The sequence below is a fragment of the Cupressus sempervirens genome, chromosome 7 (genome assembly GCF_028749045.1).
Source record: "Cupressus sempervirens isolate cs-2001-9-10 chromosome 7, ASM2874904v1, whole genome shotgun sequence".
In the NCBI taxonomy this organism is placed as follows: Eukaryota; Viridiplantae; Streptophyta; class Pinopsida; order Cupressales; family Cupressaceae; genus Cupressus; species Cupressus sempervirens.
Window position 1 is genome coordinate 606,137,918 of NC_143124.1, and position 16,434 is coordinate 606,154,351.

The window sequence follows — 16,434 nt, forward strand, 5'->3', positions numbered from 1 at the left end:
TAGCATGGGTCAAATAAAACATAGATTGAAAACCTAAAGAACATCTCCTTGATTATAAGATGTGTGTGTGTGTGTGTGTGTGTGTGTGTTTGTGTGTGTGTGTGTGTGTGTGTAATTGAATCGGGCATATTATAATTTATGGTAATTAAGACCATGTAACCATTGTGTCGGGCTTCATGTGACATGACTATAACAATTATATCATCAGGCCACTATTATATGGTTTCATCATTACCAAAGATGTCCTTCTTAATGGATAAAGCAGTACATTCATTGTCAATGTTTAAAGGGTTAAATAATGTTTTCAATATGCAACATGACAATGTCAAGTCACTTCATGTGCCCCCACTTCTATCTTGTCCATAGCATTGAGTTTTGTTGCTTACCCATTAAATGTGCATAACAATATGATTTATTATTAAAACTCATTTAAACTAATGGGTTGTTCATTAGGTCATATTGCTTGGGTAAAGGTTGTTAACCTTTTGACTTATATTTAAAGGGAGAAAGAAACCTCCTTTGAAACGTACATATTATTAAAATTGTTATTACAAAGTGGAGTTCTTCATTATAAAATTAAATATTATTTTAAGATAATATATTATAGAGAATCAAATTGTAAATCTAATCAAATTTAACAATTTTAGCTGATGGTTTGAAGATGGGTCTTGAGAAGGTTAAAGCAATTCTTGAGTGGCCTAAACCTGAGAATGTGAGGTAAGATCATCTCATGGTTTAGTTAGTTTCTATTAAAAGTTCATTAATAATTTCAATTTTGTTTGTAATCCTATGACTGAGACAATGAGAGGAGATAAAAAAGAATTTCAAGTGGACACATGGAGCTGATAAGAGTTTTGAAACTTTGAAACAAAAGTTTTATGAATTTTCTATGTTGGCTTTACCTAATTTACATAAAGTATTTCAAGTTGAATGTGATGCGAGTGGTAGTGTAATTGGAGTTGTATTGAATTAGGAGGATAAACATGTTGCTTTCTTTAGTGAGAAGTTGAATAATGCTAAAAGCAAGTATTTTTTGTATAATCAAGACTTTTTTGCTATTGTTCAAGCTTTGAAGAAGTGGAGACATTATTTGATTCCTAATGAATTTTTGTTGTGTACTGATCAAAAATATTTACAGTATTTGGGAAGTCAACATAAGTTGAATCAAAGACATATATATGAAGTGGGTTGAGTATTGTTGGTGTAAACAAATATTTACTATTTACATTTACTTAAGTTTACTTAGGTTAATGCATATTTTATTATTTATTTATTAGTCACCTAGGAGTATGCGTACTCTTGTGAGTTGTCATGATGACAACATAGGAGTTTGCACTCTAATTATGCACATGTTGTCTACACTTTGGAGTTAGCACATTATTTGAGCACATGATGTCTACAACATTCTAGAAACCTCATCGTGCTTATTATCTTATTGTGGAGGATATGTGATTAGTTGTCATGCTCATCTCCTAGTACATTCTAGACACCTCATCGTGCTTATCTTCTTACTGTGGAAGATATGTGCTTAGTTGTCATGCTTATCTCCTAGTTTTTTCTAGATACATTCTAGATGCATCTGAGAGGCCTTTATATATAGGCTCTCCTAGTGTGTATGGACATGCTTCTGATAATAGAAAGCATTTTCATATTGATCATACTCTTTGGTCTACTATGTGCTTGTGCTTGTGCTCCTTGATCTTGGGTGAATTTTGCTCTAAGGTAAATTCTTACATGGTATCAAAGCTTGGGGAGATTCTCTACACATAGCCGTTTGAGACCATTGTTGCTTCAGCACCTTCGATCCAAAGATCTAGAGAATAAGCAGAAATTGGGAGCATTTAGAGCCAAAGTAGACCTCACCACTGTGTCTGGTGTGTCGATATGGTGAATTGACTATAAATTCACCTATGTTGGGCAATAGTCAAAATTGAGGCAAAAATGTTTTACAAGCCGGCAACCCGAAGGCCCAATTTGTGAAATTGGTATTGATCATTTCAAATCTATTCATTTAATTTTTAGATTTTTATTTTTTTTCATCTACATCTCTACATTTTTTTTGGATTTGCATTTTTTTTGGGAAAAATTGGCCATTAGGCCTGCAGGAGAGATTTTTGCAGGTGAAGATTGAAGCTTGTTGGTGCAAATCTGATATTTGCATCACCTTTAAAAGGTCAAAAAAACCCCCAAATCAGATGTTGTTTCATCCAAATCGGACATCTGAGGTAAAATCTAGAGCCATTTCATTTTTGGAGGCGTGGCGATGATTCAGGAAAAATAATTACAGTAGTAATTTTCAAACTGTGATATCTCCCTCATATGGACTCCTTTTTGCGAGCAATTTTTTTTTTGTTTTTGGGTAGAATTTTGTGATCTACACATTGGTGCAAGTGGTTTGAGATCTTTGTTCCTAATTTTTTTTGTAACTTGAAAATCGTAATTTTTGCCACTTCAAATGCGTGGTACAGGCTCATCTGGACTCCAAATCAGGTTCCATTTTTTTTGAAAGTGCATATTTTTTTGTCTACTTTCCAAATCTGCAATAAGATTATAGGTTTTGTGGACAAAAATACTACTTTCAAAAATAGACTCTAAATGGCATGCGACTATTGCACTCGGTGCGAAATCATACATTTGGGGGGTTGATTGATTATTTCTATATTTTGGGGGGTGCATACATATATTGATCTCATAGAGCCTTATCACATATGTCAATCTGGTATAAGACCAAAGTTGACACCGAGGAACTATTAGAAATGGAGTGCTTTGATGCTTGATCAACTAAGAGAACATCAAGAAGTGATTCCTTCTCTCTGCTCGAAGATACCACCTTCATTCAAATATCTTTATAAACTTCTTGGCTTTATGTATAATAGTATGAGAAAGGAACCCTTTGCTCCTTTTCTTATGGCAAGTTTCCCTCATGATGTTTGGATGGCTCTTTGAGAAGCACATGGAGATCCATGTGTTTCTCCATTTCTAAAGGACGTTCTACATCCAGTCACTCTAGATGAGATCTCACCTCTTGATTCTACTGATCTAGTTCTAGCCATAGATGCTTATGATTCAGTGCAATTGGAAACATCATGTCTTCCTACTTCAGCTTCATTGGAAAACTTCCTTCTAGACATTGCTAGGTTGTTCGTAGAGTCTCACATTGAAGATGTATGAGACATCATTGATCATATCTGTCTTCTCTTTGTTGAGGAGACTACTTCGTGCATTGTGGAAATTGATAGTGACACCAATGATAATACTTCAACAAATTCAAACATGTGGGGTTCTATCGACATTTGTAGTGAGAGGTCACTACATCAGCATTCTCCACATGCCTATGCCACAATGATAGGTCCAACACAGTAGGGTACATCTAGTCTTCTAGGTCTAGCTTTAGTGATAGATTTAGAGGACAATATTGATGATTTGCCTCTTCTTCTTGATGCAACAGCTCCTTCCTCAGTTGTCACAAGGGCTCCATCTAACCCTCTTGTTCATTCTCTACATGATCAATCATTCCAGGTTGAAGTGATTGTGGATACTTATGATCAACAATTGCAGAAGGGTTCTTCATCAGTTTCAGTGACAAAATGTTCTTTGAGATAGGTTCTTTAGCCAGTTGAGCAGGTTTCAGAGACATCACTTCTCTATGAGATTCTTTCCACACACAGTGGAAGCGTCTCATTTGTACCCATGGCATTATTTCTTCCTGAGGGGAGGAACACCATTCTATAGTCTTGGATCAACTTCTTCATTGGAGTAGTCACTGGTAGGCATTCTTCTTTTTTTGTTGGGGGGGGGGGAGAGCCTATCCTGTCTCTCTTCCTCTTCTTATTTTACTCTATTGTATATACTTGATGTATGTTGTAATGGTTGGGGGGTGGTCTTGATTACTCCATCCATCCATACATCATGTGTGTTTTCATCTCTCTTTTTGGGGGAGGGTTTTTCCCATGAGATTTTCCCTCTTTCCTTGATTTATGAGAGCTTGCATTTCATTATGTACATGGGTACCTAACATGGCCTAGTAATTGGGACCCATCATGCATTGCATCCTAGATTTCATAAGCTTAAGGGCATTCCCCTAAGTTATACTTAAGGGGGGGTGTTGGTATAAATAAGTATTTACTATTTACACTTACTTAAGTTTACTTAGGTTAATGCATATTTTATTATTTATTTATTAGTCACCTAGGAGTATGTGTACTCTTGTGAGTTGTCATGATGACAACACAAGAATTTGCACTCTAATTATGTACATGTTGTCTACACTTAGGAGTTAGCACATTATTTGAGCACATGGTGTCTACAACATTCTAGACACCTCATCATGCTTATCCTCTTATTGTGGAGGATATGTGCTTAGTTTTCATGCTTATCTTCAAGTACATTCCAAAAACCTCATCGTGCTTATCTTCTTATTGTGGAAGATATGTGCTTAATTGTCATGCTTATCTCTTAGTTCTTTCTAGACACATTCTAGATGCATCTAAGAGGCCTTTATATATAGGCTCTCCTAGTGTGTATGGACATGCTTCTGATAATAGAAAGCATTTTCATATTGATCATACTCTTTGGTCTACTATACTTGTGCTTGTGCTCCTTGATCTTGGGTGAATTTCGCTCTAATGAAAACTCTTACAAGTATTTACATATTTCACATTTGAGATCAAACATAAGAGTGGAGTATTCAACCCAGTTGTAGATGCATTAAGAAGAAGAATATCTTTGTTAACTGAGATGAAAATTGAAGTTATTGGCTTTGATGAGATGAAGGATTTGTATGAGACTAGCCCTTATTTTTCTAAGTTGTGGACAAAGTGCAAAGTACTAGTACTAGATCAATCGAATGAATTTGTTGATTATATCATTCAGGAAGGTATTTTGTTCAAATGAGTTTAGTTATGTATACCAAGAGGATCTATGAAAAATAATATGATTAAGGACAAATATAGTGGTGGATTGGTTGGACATTTTGGCATTGATAAGATATTGAATTTTCTTAAGAGAAGTATTATTGGTCACAATTATACAAGGATGTTTAGAAGCTTGTAAGGAGTTGTGGAGTCTATCAAGTTGCAAAGGGAGTAAGTTAGAATATTGGATTATATACACCTATTTCAATACCTGAGAAACCTTGGAGTGATATCAATATGGATTTTGTGCTTGGCTTACCAAAGATTGCAAGATATCATGATTCTCTATTTGTTGTTATTGATAGATTTCTAGGATGACACATTTCATACCATGTAAGAAAACATCTGATGCAATGCATGTTGTTGAGATTTTCTTCAAAGAAGTTGTTAGATTGTTGAGGAGTATTATACTGATAGAGATAGTAAGTTTGTTGGTTATTTTTGGAAGACTTTGTGGAAGAGGCTGGATACCGAGTTGAAGTTTAGTTCTACATTTCATCCACCGACTGATGGACAAATAGAGGTTGTGAATAGAAGCTTGGGAAATTTGTTGAGATACTTAGTTGGGGATAAACTGAGTATCTGAGATTTAGTATTGGAAAAAGAACAGTTTACATACAATAATTCTCTGAACAAGAGTGTTGGAAAGACACCATTTGAGATTTTTACTAGAATACAACCTAGAGGTATATAAGATTTGAGGGATATTGTTGGAGAATAGAAGAGAATTACTCAAGGTGATAAATTTATAGAATTTATAAAGTCTTTACATGAGTAAGTGAAATATAAGTTGGAATAGAGTAATCATAAATACAAGGAGAATATGGATAAGTCAAGAAGACATATGATTTTTGAGGTTGGTGATGAGGTGATGGTTTATTTGAGGAAGGGTATAGATTTCTTGTTAGCGCATATAATCAATTAAAAATGAAGAAATTTGGTCCTTGTTGAATCTTGAGGAAGTTTGACAGTGGTAATGCTTATGAAGTTGAGTTACTTTATGACATGCACATATCTCTTATATTCAACGTTGTTGATTTCTACAGGTATCATGAATTTGATGATGAGTTGACAATACTAAGTAATTTACCCTGAGAAGTAGTCAATGGATTGAAGAGATAGAACAAATTTTGGACTAGAAAGTTGGTAAGTGTATGAGAGGAAAGGATTACTTTGAGCATTTGGTAAAGTGGAAGAATTTTCCAATTGAAGATCTTGCATGGATTTCTCAATCTGAGTTGGATTCAACTTAGGTTGTGACACACTCATGATTCAGGAGAATTATTTCTTTTCAATTTGGTTGTCTAATGCAGGAGCATCCTAGGTTGCACTGCTATCCTACTCGATAGATATGTGCTCGGTTATCATTGTGAACCTACTCAATGACTTTGTTGCTAATTGGCTTAGTGAAGGTGTTTTTGCCTTTGTTCACCAAGTGGATTAGGTTCTTCTTTTACCAAGTGGGTCTTTGTTTTATGTTCACTGAGTGCCTTAGCGACTCTTTTATGTTGTTGTTTGATGATTTCTTGTTCTTCTTTTAGTAAGTTGTTTGTTTGGCTCTTATTTGAGAACCAACTTATGTATTAATTTGAGGTCATGATTTAACATACTAGATTAATCATTGAGATGTGTGTAGACCATTAGTTGGTTGACCTTCTCCATATGATGATCTAGAATCTTTTGAAAGTTATTTTAGCAAGTATAAATAGAGGATCTTGGTCTAGGTTTAGCAATCAGTTGAGTAGGAACAAGAGCTAGGACTTAGAATCTAAAAGTCATTTGATGTGTATTTGAATCTTTGTATTTGTTGTAACCTGGAAGGCCTCAAAACCATACAGATATGATGAAATTTTGAAGAATTAATGAAAGAATTTTGGTTCTCTTTCCTTTCTAACATTATCTTTGGTTGATTTGTTTATATTGGGTTGACTCAAGGAGGTGGTGTGGAAATTAGGCGAGCCCTTAGCCCTTGTAATCATCTTTGCCTTGCATCAAGCATAGTGTGCCCCTGACCAATTAGGGGTGCAATTTGCCCTTGATGGTCCAATCAGGGGTGCAATTTACCCTTGATGAGGCCCTATTTTGGACCTCTTCTTGTGGTCTCGTGTTCTAAAATGTTCAGGGTGTTAAATTCCAGGTTGGTCAGCTTGCATGAGTTAGTTAATTTTGAGCTCTATATAAACCCTTCCATTTGCTCCATTTATCATCACAAGATTTCTACAATCAAGCATCCAAAAGTTCAAGTGCTCAAGTCTTCAAGTCCTCAAGAGGTCAAGGTGTTCAAGCTATGTCTCCATTGAAGATCAAGGATTCATGCATTCAAACCTTGAATGCATTAACATCCATCTCTTTCAAGATATACATTCATCCACAAGGCAAATTTCAAGCACATACATTCAAGAAGGTTTTGACTTCACTTTCATTTTCCTTCCTAGGGTTTTTGAAGTCGAGTCAAAGCTATTACATCTACATACTTAATTACATTCCAACTTCAAGAGAACATTCATAGATTTGCATTACTTCATGTTAGATTCATCACTACTACTTGCTAGCATTCCATTTGAATCATTTAAATTCAAGGTTAATTCCTAAATTAGGGTTTGACCAAGGCAACCCCCCTTCTAACAACAAACAAATAATCCCTTTGTTTTGAAGGTTTAAGATATTGAATTGACAAATAGGTTATAGATTTGAATACCCTCTTTGGCTTTTTGCATAACTGAAAAATACAAATTAGCATTGCACACTATCATTAAGAGTACACTGCACCCTTGAAGATTCCATTTCACCCTCGATAGATCTCTGAAAGATTTATGGGTTTTGTCCACCTCATAGATTTTAACCTAGATCTTGGATTACAATAGTTTTTTACATCATCTGATCACAAATTTCTAGGTTTGTATTCTACAAGGTATTATCTTCTCCTTTCTATTTCCATACTTTCCTTTTTTAAATTTCTTTATCTATATTCTATTTAAATCCTCTTAAGGTTGGGGTGAGAGGGAAGCAAATCCAAGTTATTCATTCCTTTTGTATTAGGGTTGTGTATTGATACTCCTTGTGTAACAATCAAATCCAATCAAATGGTTGGATCTTGGTCTTCCCCCTTTCACATGTATGTAGGGTTGGCTTGCTTCCATTTTCTAACCCTATAAGTTTCTATATCGATTCACCTCCTACCACACCTCCCCTTGCGTCGCCCCCTTTTGTAACTATGTGCTCTTCAATTGATATCATAATGGGTTCCTTCTATTAAGCCAAACTATTTGAAGGTAGTCATTGTGAGAACATATGAAAAAAGAGAGGAAGTATTAATAATAGTGCACCAAGAGCAAGTGGAAATGTAATTGATATTGAACTATTTAAAAGAGAAATTGAATCCATATGCAGTGGTGATTGTATCGATATCATAGAATCAAATATATGTGATAACATGAAAGCTAGCATATGTGAGTCACTTGTAATATACATGGAAATGCATAATGATGTTGTGATAAATAGAGATGATCTTGTGAGTGAAATAAAGACGAAGATGAAAGAAGATGATGATATTATAATAGAGTATGTAAGAAAGAGTTTGGTTCATGTATAGTACCCTTCCACTAGGATACATTATAGTTTCATGACAATGACCTTGTTTGGACTTTGTGTGTGTGTGTGTGTGTGTGTGTGTGTGTGTGTGTGTGTGTGTGTGTGTGATGCTATTTTTGACATCTTAGTTTTGGTTTCTCAAGATAATTATCATTGAGACCCTATATGATGACATTGATGTTTTATAATGAGATGGACACATTTCAATTGTGTATTAGTATATATGTTTTTGTTAAGATATATGTTTAGTTATATACATACTTATGGTTTATTGATGCACTAATTCTTGGTGATTATTTATGTTTGACGTGCCTTCATGATGTAGGATGAAGTCATAGTTACTCACTTGTGAGATCTACACATTTTCTCATTCACTTCATTATCTAATTTCAATTTGTAAAGCTATGCATATGTATACATACTTTTCTTTGTGATGAACCAACCATCAACTTCACTTGAATTAGGATGTTTATGCATAACCTCATATCTTTGATGGATATGATATTAATGTCTAGTTCTTGACTTAGCCCATCCACCATCCTATGCAAGGATGATCATGCTTTCAGTAACCCATCTGGGTTGTTAGGTAGAATTTCCTCAATCTCTTCATGACCCTATTGCTTGATTGGGTTGTGTTCTATTATGCTTGGTTGTGTTGTTTATGATATCAACTCCCATGGTTGCTTTTGTGAGTCATATCTCTTTGGTTGCTTATGTGTGGGGTACTGTGCTTCATGTTTAGATTCAATTAAATTAATCTGACGAGCTGATCATCATCATTATTAATATCTTTCAATAAAGTATGAAGAAAAAAAATATCATCATTAATTTATGATTACTAATGTTAGAATTAAAATATTATTAGCATATAAAGTATAAATGTAAACACCTTTATTTTATTAACGGTTAACTCACATTTTAGAAAATATTAAAAGTTGGCATAAGTTTCATTTTGGAGGAAATAATTTTGAAGATGTCAGGGGAGATATCTTGGCTTTGACTCCAAGAACAAGTTAAGTTGGGAGGATTGTGCAAAAAGATAACTTTGAAAGGATGGAAAGTGTCGCGTGCTCTTCAAAATAGGTGTAGAGAGACTAAAATTTGGCATAAAAAACTATCTAGGTTATCATTAGGCTTCTAGTGCTCCAATTTGTGCTTTAGAGATATGAATTATAGCTGGAAGAACTCTATTGTAAAGCGGAATCAAATTAAGAGTATTTCAAAGTGCTTGATCACAAGCAAGTTCAAGATAAAAAGTTTGGTTAGCTATGATATTTTGTTGAGTAAAGTGGGGAAAATCCTTATTGAAGCAATTGCTATGATAAGTTATATGGGTTATTTGAAAATAATTAAAAAACAAAACAAAACATGTAGATGACCAAACATTGCATTTCCTGATAGCTTAAGAAAAAAAGAGAGATTTGGATAAGATAGAAACACAAATAGATGAGTAAATGAAATATATATTTAAACCCTATAGGCAAAATAGAGATAAAAGATTTTGTCTTCGATAAAGTCAACATGTATACTTGGGGGAGAGTGCTTGTGAAAATAAATAGTAAATCGAGGAGTTCAATCCCACTTGTGATATTTTTTGAGAAAGTGCACATTAAGAGGTGCATCGATGGAGAGCTAAAATTATTGTTTCTTAATTAAGAATTAACTATCATCAACTTCGATGTGAAATTGGGTAGCAAAAATGGCCAAAAGAAACTTGGAAAGAGGGTGTGTGTTCTCTATACTTCTAGAGTAGTTGAATACAAAAAGACACTTCATTTTGGATCGTGAAGCTTACAACAACAACAACAACAAATTTGTTAATATCTTGATGACTAGTTCATGAATGGACTTTCCAGTGAGGGGGAAAATTGGGGAGCTCATGATCGTCCTGCATTAAAAAACAAAAAACAAAAAACAAAATCCTCAAGACAAAGATTGTGAAGCAAGTTGTCCCATAGGCAAAATGAGCTCTCTAATAAGAAAAAATGAACAAATGAGGTTATTGACATCTACAAGACCACCAATTTATGAGACCAAAGATATCATTGTTAACAATTTCCAATTTCCTATCCATTTAACTCTTTTATTGTCAATCTTGATAAAGAAATGTGCCTTTTGTAAAATCTTGCCTCCTCAAATAACTCATTTAGATTTCTCACCTTCAAATCATTTTTTAATTATATTTTATACAAATACCTTCCTATACTACACTTTCAATAATGAAGTGCCATTTAATTTCATCCACTTGCTATTTTCTTTGTCCATATTCTTTTCCTTCATTTAATTCCTCTTCAACAATTCTATGTATATATACCAGCAAAAGTCCACACCGAGTACCTGACGCAAAATTTATAAAATTTATCTTCAAATTTTGACATGGGATAGATTACTGGAGTAGCATTCCATACTAGTGCTTCGCGAATTTTCAAAAGATCCAAGTATCATTGGTAGAGTGATGAACCAGGAAACTCAAATTTGACGTAAATGGCGTGGTCAGGAACGGGATCGGGTTCGGTGCTCACTCACCTCCACGACGTCCTTAAGTCATGTTTGCTGAAAACAGTGGTCGATCCTTACGCCACTGTCTGTACTCTTTTCCCACTCTCTCGTTTGTTCCATTTACCTTCGTTTATCTGCAGGGTTTCAAAATGCTTTAGTCTTTTATCCAATTTTGTTTTTCCCTCTCATAATGCGTTTTTGACAAATCTGGATTGAAGAGCAACGACGCATACACACCAAACATATTTGAAATTTTTTCGAGATAGCTTTTCCAAATAGTTATAACTTTATGAACGTGACGTTTCTTCCGGTAGTGATCACAATGTACGAAAGAACCTTAAAATCTGTTACCAAGTCTCAATTTTTTATTTTTCTATAATTCCTTTTAATTGAGAATGCTTTTGTAAATTATATAAATTCAAACATATCAACAGAGCTCATTAGAGATTATAGTAAAACAGCGCTGCTAGGTGTGCACAACCCAAGAATTCACAACAAACTGTGAATCAAGGCGCCTCATAGCTACTAAGTTGGATGCACTATATTGAAGATGCGGCTGATCACCCTAAGATAGGGATTGGTCCATGTGAGGGCAAATCTTACTTTGTACCGAATTTTGGTTTCCATTTTAACTAATGGGAAAATAAAATTTATTGTTTATGCTTAATAGTTCATCCCTCTTTATTTTTAAAAATCGCGTTTTAAGTCTTGGCTATTGGCTTTCTGCTTGCAACCGAGGCAAAAACATGGACATATTAGCAATTTAGATTTCTTGTAAAACTCCCTTTTAAATGCTGTACAACGTGCATACTTATTAGGTGTCAAGGAGCTTTCTCTTATAATTCGAGGAACTGTTTGACCCATTATGCTGTCGGATTTAATTTATCTTGAAAAGAGACAAATTAAAACACGAGGAAGGCACAATTGCTTTGAATTAGTGCTATTTTAACTGGAGATGGCCTCTTAGAAGGCCCAATGTTGGTCTTGGCATGTCAAGATGAAGTGCAACCTCTTCGTTGAGAACATGGGGAAGAGACGTGGTGGTTCTGTAAATGACTTCACCATAAAGTTTAGGGCCGTGAACCATGGGTTTGGTTATCAAGTGTGCTGCATCCCTCAATATATTCTTTAGGAAAACTAAGTTTTAAATAATTTTTTAAAAATATGGATTGACCTGGTCAGATCACATAAATATTATTTTTTATCGTAAAAAATGCAAATTCTAGATTCATTTATAGGCCCCTAGTTCTCGGTAAACCCAACCCTACTTGGAGGAGTCTCAAACATTGGTCTAGCCACATTACAGGATCAAACTATAGAAGTTACTACTCCTTCAAGACCATCAGATTCTAGAGATGTGTGTCAGCAAGTACTAGTTCTAGTTACAAACCATTCATTGACTTTGATCCATTCATGCGCATAAATAGTAATAGACTTAGTTCATCCTAGTTGTCAGTTAAACCCATATATCCATCCACTTCATCTATGGCCACTATTTCTGATCTAGGTACTGATCATTAGCTAGTTGACTTTTTAGGCAGATAAGCTGGCCTGAATTTAACCTTAATCTTGAAAAAAAGCAAGAAAAGAAGAAAAATTGGATCAGGAAGATGAATGAACCGCTGGTATGATTAAGGAAAAATTCCCTACCTATGCAAAAACTCCGAAAAGAAAATAGAGTATGAAACACAAATCAACTCACATAAACATAAGCTTTTGAGTTTTATGAGTCAGGTAAATTGCCTACCTTTTATACTTTTATACTTTTAGAATACTCAATACTAATAAGAATTTCTGGGATACATGTAACCAAGGCTACATTACAAGGTTGGAACAACTCAGAGGCATAGAGGGATTAATTAGTCTGGCAGAATTTCTCTACCATGAAACATAGATGATATGGTTTTTGATGTTTTAACAACATTAGAAAAGGTTGAAAATATGAATTCAAAGGTCGAGATAACTCACAAGTAGTTTTCCACAGCATACAAGCCATCGATTCTCTAAACTTGCAATGAAGTGATTTGTTTTTTAAGGTGTTAAATGTTGTTTTTTTATATAAAAAATAAACATAAGCAATGCACAAAATAAATGAACAAAAGACACAACAAATTATCTTGGGAAAACCTTCCAACTTGAGGGGAAAAGCCCAGCCACACAAGAATCATTTTATTAATGAAAGAGCAGTAAACAGATTTACAATATGCCCAAAACTAGGCCAAGACTGAAGCCATGATCATCATCCCTATGATCCACAGACAATAAAATGAAAATACCCTTTTTTATACAACCAGTCAGCAAAGAATATCAATATCAACGAATTCCATCTTGAAGAATATAAAACATTGCCTTGATGATGTAGGATCATCTTGGGGTCGTTGACAATCTTGCATCACCCAAAAAGATTTCCTTTTTGTTTGTATTATTCTGTTCCACATGGGCAGTTTCTGGTGTCATAGTGTCATGTCCCCAATTTTCGGAGGCAGTCTGATTAATTGATTTGATTAACTTGGTTGTCCAAAATAATGAATATTTTATGAGGACGACTAATTAATCATTTTAATTAAATAAATAAGTAATATTAAGTTAATTATTTATAAAGTTATCAAATAAATAAATATTAAAAGATGACTTTATATTTAATTAATTTAATAAAGTGACTTGAATTATTAAATATTTTATAAAGTCACTTAAGAGATAAAATCAAAAAGGTTCTAGAAGTCTGTGGAGAAGATGGAGAGAAAAGAATAAATAAGCACCCTCGGGCTCCATTCGAATCAAGCAGTTGTTTTATCTCTCTTTTGATTCCAGATTGTGATTCAATCACAGGTGCATTGTAGAACCTAGGGTTTCTGCAATTGTCACAATTGGCCATTGAGAACGAAAACTCTCAATTGGTGCGCAATTTTGAGGGTGTGAAATATCATCTGAATTATTGCAGATTGGAGGTGACATTACAGTCATTTCATCAGGGCGATTATCTGTGGTTTAAGGCCAATTTCTGTGGTTCAGATTTAATGCTTCTAGAGACTGATATCAATTGAAATTTGTACGAAGAGTCTTGAAGATTATTGAAGATTAATTCCCCAGCCTGGTATTTACGCACCAAGTGGAGGGTTGCTACCCAAGACTGAACACGACATTGGATTACCTAACGGCCATCTTGAATATTCCTTTGCGACCTAGCCAGGAAATCTGGTACCTTCGTTCACGGGCTTCATGCATATGGTAATTACTGTCATCGTTCATAAGGGCACCTAAGTTACTTGCGGAACCGGCGGATCCATAGTGCGGGTGCAGCCGCAGGGGCGTCTAGGCAGTGAAGGCACCGTCTAAACAAATGCCAATTACATTGCGATTTCAATATTTCGGCAGCGCGACGAAATCCGGATGTAAATAATAGTTCTGAGTCTACAGCAAAGGACGAAGTTGGGACTTGTTTCCAGTAGAACGAATGAAACAAAGAGGTCGGGATTCCTTCTGGAGACAAGAGGAACATTGTTGAATTCTGATCTCATTTCTCCACCCTTTTGGCAGCCGCGGTAATAGAGAAATCAGATTATCGATAATGGAGGCCGGCCGAACATGTCAGCAAAGTCTATAATTGGGGAAGAAGCAGACGGACCAAGTTGGGAGGTTGCAGGAAAGACAGCACACTAATTTCCCCAAACGGAAATTTTGAATGAAGTTTCCATGCCGAGAACGTTGTGCTGTAGCGGCCATTCGATTCACAACTGATATTTCCGCCGAATTAAATTGAGGTGGGTAGGGAGGAATGAATGACTTACATTGGCCGCATCCTGCTGATGATTGCATTCAACAATTCAGTGATTACAACACCCATATCGGCTCAAGACCAGGCTGGATTGACATTCCAAATTAAAGAGATTGTTTACGGGCTCGGATTGAGGGTGGTAGGTTGGCGGCATCAGTCTACGTCTGCAAATAAGGTATATCTGATATGATGAACAGTAATGGTTGGGTCTCCCGTGAGCAAAATCCTAGGAGTTGAAGCACTGAGCAAAGACTGTGATCAGTATTATGAAGACGGAGGAAATGCAAGAGACCAGTTTAAGTAATTGAAGACTCAATATTGATTCTCCTCTTTGCCAGGTTCATCTAATTAATAAAATTATAGCACAGTACATTTGCAATTGTAAATATTGGCAAGATCCTATTAGCAAATAAAGCTGGCTTAAAGGTGTTGGACAAATTGTCGTAGAACAGTTTTGGTATAATTAAGTAGCTCCTTCAGACAGGATTACTACAGTAGCTTCAGAGCTTGATTGCTAACTGTTTGATGAAATGTCTAACCCTTGAAGTATTAAGATTTTGGTGTTTAAAGAAGCAATAACCTGTTGGGGTTATTTCAGTGGTATCAGAGCAGCATTCCTGCCATCCTGTTGGGTAGAAAATATTTAATGCAACCATATTCAGATATTATTTTCAGGAGAACAACACTTAAGGGCAGAAATATGAGTGAAAGACAGTCACAGAGTCCTCCGAGACTCTCCAGAGTTGATGCAACCAGAGAATTTTACAGAAGCATGACTACCGGACAACAAGAAATAGCTCAGTCACTGCAGGCTTTGACTACCTTAATGGAGAGAGTTGCTCAAGGTAGAGGTACACCGGATCATGAAATTAGAAGTGTGATAGGCTCACAGGGGCGCAGATCATGGACAGCGAATAAGCCTACTCGCCCCACTTCCCTAAGGGAAGAGGCTCAGGAGATAGGAGAAGATGATGATCTTAGAGCTGCTACTGCAGAATGGCAGGCATTACCCCCGCATGTGCGTAAACTATTGAACTTTGATCGTTATCTAAACCGAAGGAGAGAACATATGAGGAACAGCCACCAGAGCAAAGGAAAAAAGGAACAAGGGATCTCTACCAGTGAGGTATCAAGAAACCTTTACAAGGAGTTTGCAGCAGTTGATGACCAGCATATAGCCGAATCTAGGGAGAACAAAAATCAAACTAGTTTGGAGGAAGATGTTGGGCGCACAATACTTCAGGAGGTAGTGGGAATGGATATTATGCAGATTGATAGTAACTCCCAACTTGATGCTCAAGTTGAGACAGTTGTATACAGGTTTCCCAAGGGTGGTGTCTCAGGTACTCAGGGTGGTTTGGTTCCGACAGGCAATGATTACAGTGAAGTGAGTTCAGATGATGATAAGGATGTTGATGGTGAGATACCAGGTAGAGTTGAGCAGACATTGTGTATTCATGATTTTGCTGAGAGAGAGTACCAGGCTCAGTTAGATGCTTCATCACATGAGGATGAGAATGGCTGTACTTCTCATGATTTATCTAGCCAGCTGAAGGTGAGCGAAGACAATATTGTTACTTCATTATCTCATCATGACAAGATGCGGGACATGTTAGAGGATCACATCCAGATGATTCAGTTACAGAGAAGACTAAG

The 16,434-nt window shown here is 35.7% G+C and overlaps 1 protein-coding gene across 5 annotated transcripts in view; it reads left to right on the top strand.

Annotated features, from left to right (window-relative positions):
* The first annotated feature begins 10,837 nt into the window (after positions 1-10,837).
* The window catches only part of LOC149548183 (uncharacterized), a 317,005-nt gene continuing 311,408 nt past the window's right edge, over positions 10,838-16,434 (top strand). For 4 of the 5 annotated variants that reach the window (XM_089792225.1, XM_089792228.1, XM_089792226.1 and 1 more), the window contains exon 1: positions 10,838-11,087. In XM_089792225.1, the coding sequence (XP_089648351.1) occupies positions 10,989-11,087 (99 nt within the window). In that variant the 5' untranslated portion in view covers positions 10,838-10,988. Of the gene's footprint in view, positions 11,088-11,467; positions 11,590-16,434 lie in introns of those variants that run through there. The other variant, XM_089792229.1, reaches the window with a different exon arrangement.